At 53.2% G+C, this 17,111-nt stretch overlaps 1 protein-coding gene across 9 annotated transcripts in view; it reads right to left on the bottom strand.

Annotated features, from left to right (window-relative positions):
- Positions 1 to 6,782: 6,782 nt before the first annotated feature.
- Positions 6,783 to 17,111, bottom strand: part of SLC43A1 (solute carrier family 43 member 1) — a 31,587-nt gene continuing 21,258 nt past the window's right edge. For 4 of the 9 annotated variants that reach the window (XM_001102495.5, XM_077962807.1, XM_077962805.1 and 1 more), the window contains 8 exons: positions 15,493 to 15,671; positions 13,236 to 13,382; positions 13,108 to 13,146; positions 12,736 to 12,874; positions 11,170 to 11,311; positions 10,836 to 10,909; positions 9,003 to 9,126; positions 6,783 to 7,502 (listed from right to left, as the gene is read on the bottom strand). In XM_001102495.5, coding sequence (XP_001102495.3) covers positions 7,356 to 7,502; positions 9,003 to 9,126; positions 10,836 to 10,909; positions 11,170 to 11,311; positions 12,736 to 12,874; positions 13,108 to 13,146; positions 13,236 to 13,382; positions 15,493 to 15,671 — 991 coding nt within the window. In that variant the 3' untranslated portion in view covers positions 6,783 to 7,355. Of the gene's footprint in view, positions 7,503 to 9,002; positions 9,127 to 10,835; positions 10,910 to 11,169; positions 11,312 to 11,702; positions 12,366 to 12,618; positions 12,875 to 13,107; positions 13,147 to 13,235; positions 13,383 to 15,492; positions 15,672 to 17,111 lie in introns of those variants that run through there. The other 5 variants (XM_077962808.1, XM_028833409.2, XR_013403799.1 and 2 more) reach the window with 3 other exon arrangements.

The raw sequence follows: 17,111 nt of genomic DNA, 5'->3' as shown, positions 1-17,111 counted from the left end.
ATTGGGATACATGACTGGCTTGAGGTACAATCAGAACCTTCATCTTTCTGGTGTGTGGAAGAGAGGCTGGGAACTGGGAAGGGCTCAGGCTAAGAAGTACTTGCATTGGAATTTAGGGGTAAGTCTCATCAGACTGAGCACTTGGAGAGAAGTTTGGTAGTTTGAATTTGGGGTTAAGAATCTAGCTTGGGCTAGATTGGGTGTGGTGGCTTGCACCTGTAATCCCAGCTAATTGGGAGGCTGAGGTGGGAGGATCACTTGAGGCCAAGAGTTTGAAACTAGCCTGGATAACATATCGAGACCGAGTCTCTTAAACATTTTTTATAAAGAATCTAGTTTGAAGTGGGGTGTGGCGTCTTACACCTGTAATCCCAGCACTCTGGGAGGCTGAGGTGGACAGATCACTTGAGGTCAGGAGTTCGAGACCAGCCTGGCCAACATGGCGGAAAACCCGTCTCTACTAAAAATTCAAAAAAATTAGGCAGGCGTGATGGTGGGTGCCTAGAGTCCCAGGTACTCAGGAGGCTGAGGCACAAGAATCGCCTGAACCCAGGAGGTGGAGATTGCAGTGAGCTAAGATCACACACCTGCACTCCAGCCTGAGTGACAGAGACTCTGTCTTTAAAAAAAAAAAAAGAAAAAAAGAAAGAAAAAAATCTAGCTTGGGAGGTGGGAATAGAAAGACAGAGGGGGCCTAGATGCTAGGGCTTGAGGAGGCAGGCTGAGGTTCTGTGACTCTGGCTGGGTAGGTCAAATGATCTTGAGAAGAAGAGGAAGAAATGAGAAGAAATCAGCATCTAAGCCTGAGGCAGGTAGACTGTGGTTAAGGGTGTGGGGTGGGTTGGGGGAGAGTGAGAGCAGCTGGCCAGGAACCCAGGGAGCTCGGAGTCTGGGGTCTTGCAGGGAATTGTATCAGGCTGGCTCTGAGGAGGTTAATGGGTTGGATTGGGGGGACAGCCAGGCAAGAGCTCTGGTGGAGGAGGGGCTGCTGGGGCCTGGGCAGGGGGAGGGGGGCTGCTGGTAAATTAGAGGCAGGCTGTCCAGGTCACAGAATTATCATTGTGAAATATTCATGGGCCTTCGGTCCAGATGCTATTTCAGAACAGTGAAAGCAGGAGGAGTGTGTGAGCATCAGGAAGAAGCCTGAAGCAAAGCCACTCTCCACCAACCCCCACCCCTCCCACCACCAGCCCAGACAGACCCACGGACGCCCATCACGTGCACACCCACACTTCTGAGCTCTCACACACACTCACACCCAGCAGAGCCATGTAGCACATGCAAGCACACCAACCACCCACGGCAGGTGCCCCCTAAATTCTGACATGCACACTGACATGCACACCCACTCAATCAGGACCCAGCACAGAGACCACCTCCAGTGATCTCACATGCACAGACCCCCAAGCTCTCCAAACAACCCAGATTTACCACCTTGACCCACACAGCCTGAAACAGGAGGAATGTTAAAGGCCATTCAGCCCAACCCCCACGAACGCTCTGATGGGGAAACTCTGATGGGGAAACTGAGGCCAGAGAAAGGAAGGGATTTGTCTGAGATTCCTCTATCCCCTGAAAAAAGCAAAATTCATTCACCTCCCACATTCTGTGAGTGTACCCCCATTCTGCATTTTCATCTGCCAGACACCCAGCCTAGTTGTAATTAACTCCTCCCTTTCTCTAATTTCCTGTATCTATTCAGTTACCCAGTCCCCCACCCAGCCCTAGTCTATTCCTTCCTTCCCATTCTCCCCACCACCTCCCTGCTCCAGCTACTCATTACCTCATGCCTGGAATATAAAAGAAAACTGCGATAACCTCCTCGCTGATTTCCTGTATGGAATCTCTCCCTCCCTCCCACCCAGCCATACCATGGTGACCAGATTCATCTGATCAAAATTTGCATATGTTATGATGTCACTCAGGAGCCTAGAATGGCTTCCTGATGCCTATAGGGTAAAGGTAAAACACCTTAGCAAAGCGTCAAAGATCCCTCAGAGTCTGGTACCAACTGCTTTTCGAGCCTTTTCTCTCACAATCTCATCCCAAACCTTCACTCCAGCTAGAACGTTTACATCATACTGGCCACCAGTTATCATGTATCTGAAACCCACCAACCGACTTTGAGTGCCCCCTAAAATTTCTCAGTCTCCCCTGAAGTAGGAAACCTCTCCCCCATCCTCAGATCTCAGACTCTAGAGCCCTTTCCCAAGGCCAAGACTGCACCTCTCTGACCATATATGGGGGTTCTTCAAAGCAGCAGATAGAGGCTCGGGCTCTGGCTTCCTCCAAGCAGACGGCTGCCCCCGACTGGCCACCTGGGGAAGCACAGCCAGGCTTCAGTCGTCCAGAGCTGAGGATGAACATCTAACCGCCTGGGGAGAGGAATAGAAGGACACCAGATGATAAGGTTTATAAGCCCTTAAGCCTCTAAGGTTCTTACACCCAGAGTAGGGGGAGGGTTCTCAGCCCTGTTTTCCTAGCTGCACGCTCCCAACTTTCGATCCCTAATCTGAGACGAACTCCCCTCCTATGAAATACAGACTTGGGAGTCTCAGGACACTGTGGAAGCTAAGTTTCCCAATGGACTCTGCGAAGCCAGGAGGCCAGGGATAGTCCAGGTGGCACGCCCAAGGTCCAGCTGGGGTCAGGTTTCTATATGAATTTTTAATGCTTCCAGACAGACCTGTCAAATGTTCTGAAACCTGAGCATCTCCTTTCATCTCTGTACATGATGCCCTTTTCCAACCCCATTGACCCTGCAGGAGGGCAGGCCTGGGACAGATATTCAGCGGCCTCTGGAGAAACGGTTTGGGGACAGTAGAAGGGTGAATGACCTAGTTATGCTCCCACTAGTAAGCTGTGTGACCTTGGGCAAGTTACTTAACCTCTCTGAACATTAGAGTTTTGTGTTTTTTGTTTTGGTTTGGTTTTTTTGTTTGTTTTGTTTTATTTTGCTTTTGTAAGCTGGGGACAATAGTGCCAGCCTAAATCAATTTGTTGTGGGGACTCAGTGCACTAGCCCATGGCAAGGTGACCTACATGCTTGCTGTGATTACTCTCTTTCCTCAAGTTCTGCCTCCCTCTTCCGGCTTTTCTTCCAACCCCAAAGGTGTCTCTGGCTATTGCTTAGAAGGCAGGAGCTTTGGTTGGTTCTTCCCTCTCCCTTCAAGCCCAAACTCCCCACCTCAAGATCCTTTGGCCTTTGTAGAAACTTCAGGTGAGGAGGTGGCAGGGAGATAAGAAAGTGAGCAAGGCTGGTGGAGTGAGAGAGGAGGATAGACGGCAAAGCCCTAGCAGAGGGGAGGGAAGTGGGCAGTGGAGAGAGGAAGGGAAGACCCTGCTCAGAGAGAGAAGAGCCAGGTGCAGACTCATTCCTTCATCTCTACTTCCTTCCTTTTTTCCTTCCCTCCCTCCCTCCCTCCCTCCCTCCTTCCTTCCTTCCTTCCTTCTTTCCTTCCTTCCTTCCTTCCTTCTTTCCTTCCTTCCTTCTTTCCTTCCTTCCTTCCTTCCTTCCTTCCTTCCTTCCTTCCTTCCTTCCGTCTGTCCATCTTCTCCACACCTGGTACCATCACACAGAAGCAGAGAGGACTACACTTGGTGAAAGTTTCAATTCTCCTCTGTGGAGAGATGAGCACTGAGGAGGGCTGGGGGCTGTCGAAGGAGACTTGCCCAATCTTTCCAGCCCACCAATCCCTTGCCCAGTGTTTCTACAAAATAGGGGCCTTTTGCATCTGATTTAAGTAGGAAGCTGATTCCTGAGCCCCTCGGATCTGCTGAATCAGATAGCTAACGGGGCCCTGGAATCTGCATTTTAGCAGGTGGAGGTGGGTTATGAAGCACTCCAAAGTTTGAGACAGGCCTCAAAGGTGGAGTGGTCCGTGAGGGGCAGACGAGAAAATGCAAACTGGGAAGGGGTCACACTTGGGGAAGGTTTCAGACAATCCTGAGTGGAAAGGGTGTTGCCAGGTGTGGGGAATAACAGATGGAGGGGGCAAAGTGAGTGGAGACCAAGCCAGACCGGGAAGGAGGGGGCCACAGCCAAGGTGAGACAGGTCAGCAGCCAGAAACCAAAGCAGACACTTGCAGGGTGCGCCCAGCCCTCTCTTTTTTTTTTTTTTTTTTTTTGAGACGGAGTCTCGCTCTGCCGCCCAGGCTGGAGTGCAGTGGCCGGATCTCAGCTCACTGCAAGCTCCGCCTCCCGGGTTCCCGCCATTCTCCTGCCTCAGCCTCCCGAGTAGCTGGGATTACAGGCGCCCGCCACCTCGCCCGGCTAGTTTTTTGTATTTTTTTAGTAGAGACGGGGTTTCACCGTGTCAGCCAGGATGGTCTCGATCTCCTGACCTCGTGATCCGCCCGTCTCGGCCTCCCAAAGTGCTGGGATTACAGGCTTGAGCCACCGCGCCCGGCCCCAGCCCTCTCTTAGTGGCGATCTGAGACCCAGGATGTGGAGACCCTGGAGAGCCCCCACCTTGTTTCTGGGGCGGGGGTCAGAGAGGAAGCCTCTCATCCCCAGGCACCAGCGGCCCTCCCCGGAGGCTCAACACGCAGATATCTGGATAGGCATCAATCACTCCCCTGGCCAGATCCCACCAACGCTCCTCGAAGTCCGACCTTGTCCCTCCTTCTACCCCACATTCCCCAGTCCTAGCTCATCTGCATAAAGCTCCAATTAACACGTTTTTCCTTTGCTATTTGCGATCCCAGAACTCCATCCCCACCCCGAGCCCGTTTCCCGCCGCCCCCTCGCCCCTGGGAGGGCGGCCCCATTAACCCTCGCGACCCGGGCCGCTCCCCGCGGTCCTGACCCCACCACCCCGTCCTGCGGTGGGGGGTTGGGGGTGAGGGGCGCGCCCTGGGGCGGAGGATTGCGCGGCAGGGTCTGCCACAGGCCAGAGGCCAGGGCTCTCCGGGAAAAAGGCAGGCGCATATCCGCCCCCCTTTCTGGGAAAAGATGGGGAGGGGGGCTTCTCCTGGGAGACTCCGGGCATCGAAATTCCTCGTTCCCTATCCTCCGGCCCCCGCACCCCTCCTCCTCCCCGCCACGCACCCTCTCCCCTCCCCAGCCATCTGTTCCACTCCGCAGCGCCGCGACAAACACGGCTCCAGCTCGCTTCCGCCCCTGCCCAGCCCCCTCCCCAAGCCCCGGGGAGTGGGGGAGTGAGCAGACGCCCTTCTCCTAGGAGGCCGGAATTCCTGCCTCCATTCCCACCGGGGTCCGGCTGGTCAGCGGCAAGCGTCGAGACCCCCCCCCCCCACCACCACCACCACCACCGTTGCGAGGGTCGGTGAGGCTGCAGATAACGCTTGCAAGGATAGGGGTCGGGGAGGGTGTAGGGAGAGTTTAAAGGACCGGCAGAGCAAGCACCAGGTAGGGGCTCTGGAGCCCGAGACCCGGGAAGAGGCAGGGGTTTTCCCTCCTGGTTCGCCGCCCCCCGCACCCTAGTCGCCAGCCGCAGCCACGCAGCGCCGCCTGCTGGGCACACCAAGGACCTGGCGCGAACGTGGCGCTTCCCCCTTCTCCCTCCCCCGCCCGCTCCTGGCTCGCGCTCAGCCTCCCCAGACTATTGGCAAAGTGAGGATCCCAGACAGACAGTGCAGAGACCCCGGCAAGCCCGCTGAAAGCCAGCCGAACCCGTTGGTGGGTGCTGTCCAATTCTGACTTTGTACTTTGCAAAAACAAAAAAAATCAGTGTTGGAAGTCGGGAGTCTGGGCTCAGAGCAGCAGGGATCTGCGATGTGACTTTGCCAAGTCTCCAGACCCCTGTGGACAGGTTTACCTATTTGAAAATAGGGGGGTCGGGCTCTCTTATTAACTTCTCAAGAGAAACAAAGATAAAGGGAGGGAAAATGACTGTATCTGGAATGCTGTCTTACAAAGTCAACCTTTGGAGGTGGGGGGATGGCCAAGGCCTCTGAGGTCACTCTTGGCCCCAGGAGCAGCTGAGAACTGGAAGCTTGGAACCTCCTTTCTGCAGAGCTGTCCTTTCCACAGACTGCCGAGGTTCCAAATTGAGCTCCACCACCTACCACTGTATGCCCTTGGGTGTGTGCCTTAAACTCTCTGGGCTTGTTTCCTAGAGCGACAAGAATGACACCACCAACCTCTTAGGCTATAGTTTGGATAAAATGAGATAGCTGTGTAGAACAGACAGACCCTAAACCAATGTTAGTTTTCCCTTCATTCGGGGACTTGCTCTAACCTCCAAGGCTTATGTCCCAGGTACGCAAGCAGGTGCAGGGCTGGATAAATAAGGTATGTCTTTCTGCAGTATCTCTTGTCCTCACTGATTGTGTCTTCTCTTGATGTAGATAATTTTAAAGCCTCACTTTATTTATTTACTTTAAAGCCTCACTTTAATGTTAAAGGTAAATGTAAATATAGTATAACAAGGAAGCTCAAGATTTGCATAAAGTTTTAAGATAAAATAGGAGACTCCAAAAAAGTTACTTTCGGCAGGCCCTAGGGATGCTATGGTGGGAAAGTTTGAGTCATACCTTAGCATTCTTTCTAAAGCATTCTGTCCTAATCCTCTGTATGGAGAAGAGCCAGCTTCCTGGATGTACCCCAATCCCGGGAAGTACGGGGCAGAATCTGGACTCCCTCCAAGCACTAAGGGCAGGGCATGGTTGGGAACAGGGAGGTGAGCCAGACAGCCAGAGGCAAACAGGCTGGCATGCCAAGTGTCCTACTTAATGCCCAGCTGAGCCTGGGTGAAGAAGGATGGGGGTGTGGGATGACACCCCCCACCCACCACCAAAGACAGGCGCACACCAGCCAGTCTCTCACTTCCCTTTTCATTTCCTCTAAGACTTGCAAGAAGCAGCACCAGAGAGGGAACCCGCCCTCCTGCCCCTGGAAGGGGCCGACCCCCAACCCCCAACCCAGGACACAGTCGGCACCTCAGGCCCCTTTCCTTCTGAAAGGAGGGCTGTGTCTCTCTCACATTCTCACACACACAGACACATGCACGTGTGCATACTCATGGCACATGGGACTTTAGGGACAGCCTGTTTGCCAATCCCCCCCAAGAGGCACCAGGAAGCAGACCCCTAGAAAGAGATAAGAGGCAGCTCCACATCCTGGTCTCCTCCAACCCAAGGAGGAAGAAGGCTCAACCCCTCTAGGACAGGGACTGTCTTCAATCAATGGAGCGTTGCTTTGGGGGACCTTTTTGCAGGTTTTTTTTTTTTTCCTTTTTGCAGTCTTTACAAAAATAGAACTTCTCTTGGTATTTATAAATCCACGGCCATGGCTCTATGTGCATGTTACAGGTAGAAAAGCCATATGAGGCACTCCTTTTGGTTGCTCAGGCCTTGATTGCCTGTCATGCAGGTCCCTTGGTCTCAGAAGTCTATGCAGTCACCTCAGAGCCACTAAGCACCTTCAGTGGGCCCATCCCATTGGCAGTGTACTCCTTCTGGAGCCGGGCACGGTAGTAGAAGAGGTAGGAAGGCAACAGGAATCCCAGGAGTGAGAATAGCAGGAGGCCCAGATTCACCTTTAGGGCAAGGAGAGAGAAACAGAGTCAAGTAGGTACTCATCTGCCCTTAGCCTCCCACAGGGAGGAGAAGGTGGCCATTTTCTCCAGGTCCTGAGCCAGAATAAATACAGCTAGTACTTATGGTGTGTTGTCATTGTTCCACCAGTATCTCACTTAATGTTCAGCAGTTCTGCAAAGTGGCTGAGATGAGACCGCTCAGGCCTAACAAGTGGCAGGGCCTGGTGGGTGCCCACACCATATGGACCTCTCTGGGTAGGTATGAGGAAGGCACAGCACTGTAGGAGTCTGGGCTGGTCAGGCTGCTCCAGAAATGGGGCCTTGTGGGCTCACCACTCTGACCTTTGCAGATGTTAACCAATGGTATCCCGTTCAGGGTGGCGAGAGGAGGGTCTCAGACACTGTTCAAGGAGCTGGGAGGTACAGCCTGGCAGACAGAAGGCTTGGAAGGCCCAGGACACACGGGCTCTGACTCGGTTCACATCCCACTCTGCATTACTCACTTTGTGACTTTGGGCAAATAATGGCAATGCTTACTGAGTGCCTCCTTCTCAGGGCTGTTGTGGCAAAGATGTAAGTTAAAAAAAAAAAGTATGCATCATGCTTAGCACATAACGAGTGCTCGGTAAACAGAAGCGGTTATTTCATCACAATTCTTGTGGGAGGAGGGTTTATGTGTGGGTGGCCCCACAGGGCAGATGCAAGATCAGCATCAGGGAGGCAGATGAGTTCAATGTAAGGAAAAGACTTTCTGACAGCAGCAGGGCTGCCTCATGCTGGAGTGGGTGCCCTACCACTGAGGGTATCTAAGCTAAGAGAGAAGAATCTCCTTTCAGGGGTGCTGGAGACAGGATCCCACACTAGGTAGAACTGGACTGGACCAATGGTACCTGAACAGGCCCAAGAGTCAGGACTGGCCACTTCACAAAGTACCTGGAGTTTATTAAATACAGACTCCTAGGAGGCCAGGCACTGTGGCGTATGCCTGTAACCCCAGCACTCTGGGAGGCCAAGGTGAGATTATTTGAGGCCAGGAGTTTAAGACCAGCCTGGGTAACATGGCAAGACCCTGTTTATCTCTACACAATTTTTTTAAAAAAATTAGCCAGGTATGGTAGCCATCACCTGTGGTTCCGGCTACTCAGAAGGCTGAGGCTGGAGGATCGCTTTAGCCCAGGAGTCGGAGGCTGCAGTGAGCTGTGATTGTACCACTGCACTCCAGATGGGGCAACAGAGCGAGACACCATCTCTATAAAAAATAACAATAAATTAAAAACAAAAACAGACTCCTAGGGTCAGGCTGAGATATCCTGATTCAGGGGGCTGGGGAATTACACTCTGTGAGGGGTTCTAAAAGGCAGACAACTTGGGAACCTGCAGATTAAAGACCTCTGAGGTGCCTCTGGCTGAGATGAGTGAGGGATGGCACCACATACAAGGCCCTACCCCTGCCCCCAGGAGAGTGGCTCCTGCTCCCCCCATGCCAACCCTTGCTCTCACCCAGAAGGGCTCTCCTTTCAGGGGTCCCACCATCGCCATGAAAAGTGGCTGCTGAAGCAAGGCGAACACGGCACTGATGAGGGACTGCAGGCCTGTCAGCGTCCCAAAGTGGTTGGATGGGAACCTGTCCACGAGATGGGGAGCATCAGGGGTGTGTGGCCCTCTCCAGCCCAGGCCGGCACCTCTCCTTTTCCCTCCCCACCATGATCCCCGTTGGCCAGGCAGGGTGGTGCTTGAGCGTTCAAGCTCTTTGCATGGGCTCTTTGGTCCCCAGCCTTGAGGGTAAATGCTGCAACTTCGGGGCCACTGAGCTGGGTTCTGACACCTCCTGGATGTGTGATATTAGCAAGCGGCTCAACTTTCCTGAGCCCCACTCCTCCACTAATAACAGGGATGGCACCGACCTCGCAGGACTGTCCACTGTATTCTGTCAACAGATGTTTAGCTGAGAACCTACTATGTGCCAGGCACTGTTCTAGGTGCTGGAGATATCGCGATCAAGCAAGCCAACAGATTCCTGCCGTCGAGGAGGTGGCATTCCCATGGAGCAGGTGGCAGTGAGACAATAAGCAAGAGAAATGCAGAGTGTTAGACAGTGACAAATGCTAAGGAGAAAAGCCGAGCAGAGAAGGGGACAGTAGGGAGGTTGCAGTTGTACATGGGACAGCCAAGGGAGGCCTCACTGAGAAGAGGACAGTCAGGGAAAGACCTGAAGGACAGAAGGTGAGACTGGGCACCTTGCAGATATCTGGAGAAGAATGTTCTAGAAACAGGGAGAAGTACATGCAAAGATGCCAAGCAGAGAACACACTTGAGACTTCCGGAGCGCTAGGAAGCCACTGTGGCTGTGGCAGAGTGAGCAAGGGAGGAGGGGGAGCTAGAGAGGAGTGAAGTGCTGGGGCCAGAGCTTGCAGGGCTTTTTAGGCCATAGTAAAGCCTTTGGCTTTTACTCTGAGACAGATGAGATGGGAGGCCACAGAGTGATGTGAAGAGACTTATGTCCTGACAGGTGACTGCAGCCCCTGTGTTAAAAATAGACTGAGGCGGGGGGGCCAGGGCAGATGTGGGAGACTAAAGGCTGCCACAATAATCCAGGCTAGAGATGTTGGTGGCTAGGACTGGAGAGGCAGCAGTGGAGGTGACAAGAGGGGTCAGATTTGGGGTGTGTGGGAGCTGCTGCTGGCTGCACCGAAGATGGAGTGAACGTGGAGGGTGGGGGAGCGAAGAATCAAGGAAACTCCAGGGTTCTGGCTTGAGCAGATGAAGGAAACAGAACTGCCCTCTGCCGAGACCTCTGCAGTGAGGCTGAACTCAGGGAGTGATGGTCCAGGATCCTGCCTACTGCCTACACCAACGGAGCACGTGATAATGGTTCTGATTTTGTCATCATTATTGTAATGTCCTGTTACTCCATCACATACACAGGGGAGAGGCCCTCAGCAGCCGGCAGGGGAAACCAGGAGAGACAGGCAAGTGGGGACTGTCCAACATGTCCCCAACATGAAGAGGAAAATTATAAGGCAAATGGCTGCCCTTAGGAAATTTCTTCAGGGTGGGCATGGAGGGGAGGCCACTCTGGGGGCCGTTTCAAACAGCAGACTTAGGACTAAAGTGTCATCAAGCCAGGTATTTCAGCTTCCTCTAAGGGAAGACTCCAACAGGGGGAGTCAATTACAGCGGGATAGGCTGCCTTTAAGGAAGTGAGCTCCCTGCCATCAGAGGGGCTCAGAGAGGGGCGCATTAGGGGATGCCTGGGGCCCTTCCAGCCCCGCCCTGGGGTACTCTGATCACAGTTGCAAAGCTCAGGAAGGCGTTTCAGCCGAACAGACTCACACTGCAGCATAGAGACTCCCACAGGCCGAGTGGAAGAAACCTCGAACAATGGTGTGCAGAACAAAGGTCACAAACTAAAGGCAAAAAGAGAGAGTGAAGAGGTTAGGAGAGTGTGTGGAGGCCGGAGGAAGGAGGGGTAGGGCGAAGAAGCCAACCGGGCCTCAATTCCTACCCCCTCGCCAACCCAATCTACTAGAAACACTTCCTGGAGAACCCGGAAAATAGATCCAGATCAGAAGACCAGAACTGCGCTTCCTGAAAAGCAGGTGCTGGGTGGACCATCCCTTTGGAGGAGCCTCGGGAGGCAGGGAGAGGGAAGGATGGAGGTGGGTACCTGGAGGTGTAAGTTGTTGATGAGGCAGGTGACGCCAAAACCCACAAGCAGCAGGTTGGTCAGGGTGAAGGCGTTGATGGCATTGGTGAGCTTTTGGATCTTGCAGTAGCGTGGTCTGATGGATTTGGTAGCAACCCCGTCCCTGAGGAGAACGGGAAGTCACTGGCTGCTGCCTCTACATTCCCAGGACTCCCTGGTTCTTGGCCTGGCCCCTCCCCTTTCAGATGTGCTTTCGATGTCAGGGAAGCAGAAAACATAGAAATTCATGTTTCTATGGGAAGCCCATAGAAACCCATGTTCTCTAGCTCCATGTTTCTCAAAGTTTTGCTCCCCTACCCCATGACACAAGCATCAAAGCGGATGCTTTCTTCACATGCAGATTCACAGGCCTCATCTCAGCCCCCGGAATCTCAGCAGGGAGATCTGCAGATCTGCATTTGGACAAACACCCCCCACGAAGTGATTCTCATGCACACTTGAAGGTTTGAGAACCAAGGATGGGAAGGAAGGTGGAAAGTGGGAAGCTCTCACACCATCTCTCATCGTCTGTCATCAGAAGTCCTCAAGAAGGTGTCCCTGCCCTGGACAAAAGCAGATGTCCTCCTGGGGACAGCAGCTTGGCCCGACGGTCCAGCGCTTCCTCTCGCTGGCACAAACAAGGGCTCTGAGGCCAGCCCAGGAGACAGGTCAGCAGGCTGGGGTGAGGGCAGGTGGTCCATGTGTCCTGGACAGAAGGACCCTACTAAAGGACCCTCGCCATGAGGAGCAGAGGGTAGAGGAGGAAGGCTCAGTGCCAGGGCCAGGCTCTGCTGGCAGGGAGGGAAGCCACTGGATTTCCTTCTCTCCCAGTCTCTTTCTCCCACCCTCTCAGGATAAACAGGGACTGTTTGGATGAACACAAAAAGAGCAAAAGCAGTCACAGAATCCGGGTTCAAGACTCCGTGGTGAACTCCAGCTACTCGGGAGGCTGAGGCAGGAGAATCGCTTGAACCTGGGAGGCAGAGGTTGCAGTGAGCTGAGATCCTGCCACTGCACTCCAGCCTGGGTGACAGAGCCAGACTCTGTCTCAAAAACAAAACAAAACCAAAGCCTCAATGGTGGTCTCCAGCCAACAAGATGGCCCCCAAGGATCCTGCCTCCTGGTATCCCCTGTTTTGTGCGGTCTCCTTCCACAGTATATCAGGGTTACTCTGTGCCTATAATAGAATGTAACAGAATGTTACATTATGTAATGTTCATGTAATGACTTAAATGGGCAACCCTGTACCTCGGTTTCCTCATCCGCAAAATGGAGATATTAATGCACCTACCTCAGAGAGGTGTTGTAGGACTAAACAAGGCAAGGTGCCGAGCGGTGCACAGTCAGCACGCTGCATTAGCTATTCTTATTATTAAGCAAGCCAGGTCCCTTCCTAGCCTTAGTTTCTCATTTGTAAAATGGGGAGGTACCTCTGCTCTCTTAGGGTTCTTGGGAGAAAGAAATGAGCTGCTGGATGGAAACGTGCAGAGAAAATGAAGAGCGCTGCCTGACCACTTGCTGTCACCATCCCTGTACAGGCCGGTCACCTGGCATCTCCGAGGACAGTGCCCTGAGTTGGGGCGTCCACGCAGTCCTTAATCCGCCAATCCATGATGTAGCCAATGAGGGGGCAGGTGAGAAGGCACAACAACTGCATGGCCCCGAAGATGGAGGAGTAGAACCCAACTGGGCAGGATGGGAAGGGCAGTGGGGTCAGAAACTGGCACTCAGTGGACACCACCACCCCTTCCGGCAGAGGCCAGAGAGCACCAAAATAGCCCTCCTCTGAACCCAGACTCTTACATCCCCCAAATGCCCAGGGTTACCTGGGTGGGCCCAGGCCTAGAGGAGTCCCGCCCCCTGAGAAGCGGGTTGCAGCAGGGTGGGCGTGGGCCAGGGCCCTGCTTTCATCGCCCTACCTGTCTCTGCCACCTTTTGTTGCTGCTGTTCATTCATCTCTGTGGATAGGGAAAGGTATGGTGAGGGGAGCTCAGCCAGGGTGACCCTCCTGTGCCCCCAACCCCCAGGGGCCTCAGCGGTGCCTCACCATGCTCCTGGCCTCCAGTCACAAGGTACTCCAGCATCTTGTTCATGGCAGCCATGTAGAAGATGATCCGCAGCTGGGTCATGCCCATGGTGAGGAGGCTCCACAGGAAAATGGGGGAGCAGAGGCTCTTGCGGAAGGGGACAGACCCTGGGGAGACAGCAGGGGGCGCCCCTGAGCCCCAGACCTTCCACTGCCCTCTGATTGTCCCAGCTCAAGCAGTTCTTGAGGGGAGTGACACTATGTGACTTTGGAGAGGGACTGGTTTCTTCAAAGACGGGAAAGTTCAGATTCACTTGCCTCCAGGCTCCTGCCCAGCTCAGAACATTTTTAGGTGCCCTCTGGATGTATGTCCTATGCTTTGTGTGGTAAAAATAACTCAGTTGAGCACCATGGCTCAGGCCTGTAATCCCAACACTTTGGGAGGCAGAGGTAGGAGGATCACTTAGCCCAGGAGTTCAAGACCAGCCTGGTGGTCAACATAGCGAGATCCTATCTCTAAAATTTAAAAAAAAAAAAAAGTATATATATAATTAGCCAGGCATGGTGGTGCACACCTGTATTCCCAGCTACTCAGGAGGCTGAGGCAGGAGGATCGCTTGAGCCCAGGAGGTCAAGGCTGCAGTGAGCTATGATTGTACCACTGCACTCCAGCCCAGGCAACAGCAAGACCCTGTCTATTTTTACAAAAAACAAAACTGGCAGGGCACGGTGGCTCACACCTGTAATCCCAAAACTTTGGGAGGCTGAGGTAGGAGGATCATGAGGTCAGGAGTTTGAGACCAGCCTGGCCAACATGGTAAAACCTCATCTCTACTAAAGATACAGAAATTAGCCAGGCGTGGTGGTGCACGCCTGTAGTCCCAACTATTTGGGAGGCTGAGGCAGGAGAATTGCTTGAACCCAGGAGGTGGAAGTTGGAGTGAGCCAAGATTGTGTGCCTAGGCAACAGAGCGAGGCTTCATCTCAAAAAAAAAAAAACAAAACAGAAACAAAAAAAACTATGAAGCACTCACTATGGGCTACATACTTGACATTTATTTTTTTATTTTTTTTTTTTTTTTTTGAGACGGAGTCTTGCTCTGTCGCCCAGGCTGGGGTGCAGTGGCCGGATCTCAGCTCACTGCAAGCTCCACCTCCCGGGTTTACGCCATTCTCCTGCCTCAGCCTCCTGAGTAGCTGGGACTACAGGCGCCCGCCACCTCGCCCGGCTAGTTTTTTGTATTTTTTAGTAGAGATGGGGTTTCACCGTGTTAGCCAGGATGGTCTCGATCTCCTGACCTCGTGATCCACCCGTCTCGGCCTCCCAAAGTGCTGGGATTACAGGCTTGAGCCACCGCGCCCGGCCGACATTTATTATCCCATTTAATCAATCTTACAACAACCCTGTCCTTATCACATTTTACTGATGAGGAAACTGCAGCTCAGGAAGTTAAATGACTTGCCCAAGCTCACAGGGCGGGAAGCAGCAGGTCAGCCTAACTCCAGCTCATGCCCTTAGCCATGCCGCCCTCTGAGAATCGGCTCTGGGGGTAACCACCGTCAAACTGCACACCGTTTTGCACTTTACAGAGAGCTTCCACATCCATGATGTCATTCAGTCATCACAACTAACTTTACAGTTCGTAGGGTGCTTTTAGTGCTAGTTTAAGAGGTAAGGAAATCAAGAGCAAGGTTAAGTGATCTACCCAAGCCACATAGCCTATAACTGGAGAGCAGGACTCAAACCCCTCAACTGACTCCAAGGAGCTCCTTCCACTTATGGAACTGGCAGTCCTGGGATCTTCATGTCCCTCCTGAGAAGCAGCCCAGGCAGGTTGCAGCTCCTCCTGTGACCAGCAGGGGGCAAAAGCCAGCCAGGTGTGGAGGACCCCTGCCAGGAGGCTTGTGGGCCTACCTGCACCTGATGCAATAAGCTCAGAGGTTGCAAGGGGCCCTGAGGAAACCAGCTACCCGACAGGCCCAGAGACCTTGTCCCTGACAGGCCCCAGAGACCAATCCCTCTTGTACTCCATGGGTACAAGGAGCTCCTCCCTCCCCCATCCCAGGAAACCAGCAGGGTAACCCTGCATCTGAACTGCCCAGAGTTAGTTGAGCTTTGATTTGCCCATCTGTAAATGGAGAGCACGCCCCACCTACATCATGGGATGTTGTAAGGACTGAAGAGGGGCGCGAATAAATACTCAAGCATGAGTGCTCCCTGAATATGAGGACCCACCGTCCCTGTTCCCCAAGGCCGGCACCTTGACCAGCCACTCACTCTCAGGAGGGTTTTCTGAGGTGCCTCGAACATCCTGGGGCGACATGAAGGCATCCGACCCGTCCTCCAGGCTGGGGGCCTTCTGGCTCAGCCTCTGGCCCACGGTGGTCACATGGGTGTAGAAGCGGTCGCCTGTCACCTTGTGGTCCAGGGCCAGCCCACTCAGCTTGATCTTCTTCCTGCAGGCAGTCAGGCCAGAGTGTAGGGAACCAGTCACACAGAGCCCACCTTCAACAGCCTAGTGCTCGGCCGCCGTCCCAGCGGTGTCCAGCACCCCTTTACCCGGCACTGACGTGCTTGCAAGCTCCCTAATGCAGAGCTCCTGGTTTGTTGCTCAGAGCTTGGCTCAGGGACCAGCTTAGCACAGATGCCAAGTAAATGAAGAGTGGATCAGCTGTTTTTCACTTGGGCTGTTCCTATGGCGGAGGCGGCATTAAGACCTCAGACTCCAGAGTCAGACAGCCTGTGTCCAACCTAAGATTCACCCTCCTTTGAATGGCATGACCTTTGGAAAGTCACTTTGTTCCCTGCACTTTCATTATTAATGGAGTTAATACCGAATCTACATCATACAGCTGTTTGAGGATGGGATAGGGGCTAAGTACAGTGCCTGGCATAACTGTCAGCTCTGTAATGTCACCTTATGCGCTTGGTGGGGAACATCACCTCTTGCCTCGGCTGCACTGATAGGGGGCTGGAAAAAGTTGGTGTTCAGGTGGCCCCACAAAAGGCAGAGTGCTGGATTCTTTTATGTCCCTCTTTTTGGAACCACATGGCATCAAGTGCTATTACTGAGGTACCTCCTACTCTGATCTCCAAACCCAGAAAGGATGAAAACAATATTTTGTCGTTACTTTTTTTTTTTTTTTTTTTTTTGAGATGGAGGTTTTGCTCTTGTTGCCCACGCTGGAGTGCAATGGTGTGATCTCAGCTCACTGCAACCTCAGCCTCTAGGGTTCAAGCGATTCTCCTGCCTCAGCCTCCCGACTAGCTGGGATTACAGGCATGCACCACCACGCCCAGCTACTTTTGTATTTTTAGTAGAGGTGGTGTTTCTCCATGTTGGTCAGGCTGGTCTAGAACTTCCCACCTCAGGTGATCCGCCCTCCTTGGCCTCCCAAAGTGCTGGGATTACAGGCATCAGCCACTGCAACTGGCCCATTACTTTTAATGGCAAAAACCATAATTACTGGCCGGGCGCGGTGGCTCAAGCCTGTAATCCCAGCACTTCGGGAGGCCGAGACGGGCGGATCACGAGGTCAGGAGATCGAGACCATCCTGGCTAACACGGTGAAACCCCATCTCTACTAAAAATACAAAAAACTAGCCGGGCGAGGTGGCGGGCGCCTGTAGTCCCAGCTACTCAGGAGGCTGAGGCAGGAGAATGGCGTAAACCTGGGAGGTGGAGCTTGCAGTGAGCTGAGATCCGGCCACTGCACTCCAACCTGGGCGACAGAGCGAGACTCCGTCTCAAAAAAAAAAAAAAACAAAAAAAAAAAAAAAAAACCATAATTACTTTTGCACTCACATAAATAGTTACCATAGGCTGGGCATGGTGGCTCACACCTGTAATCCCAGCACTTTGGGAGGCCGAGCCAGGCAGATCACTTGAGGCCAGG

Source organism: Macaca mulatta, chromosome 14 (genome assembly GCF_049350105.2).
Source record: "Macaca mulatta isolate MMU2019108-1 chromosome 14, T2T-MMU8v2.0, whole genome shotgun sequence".
Classification (NCBI taxonomy): domain Eukaryota; kingdom Metazoa; phylum Chordata; class Mammalia; order Primates; family Cercopithecidae; genus Macaca; species Macaca mulatta.
This window is presented reverse-complemented; position numbering and strand designations above follow the sequence as displayed.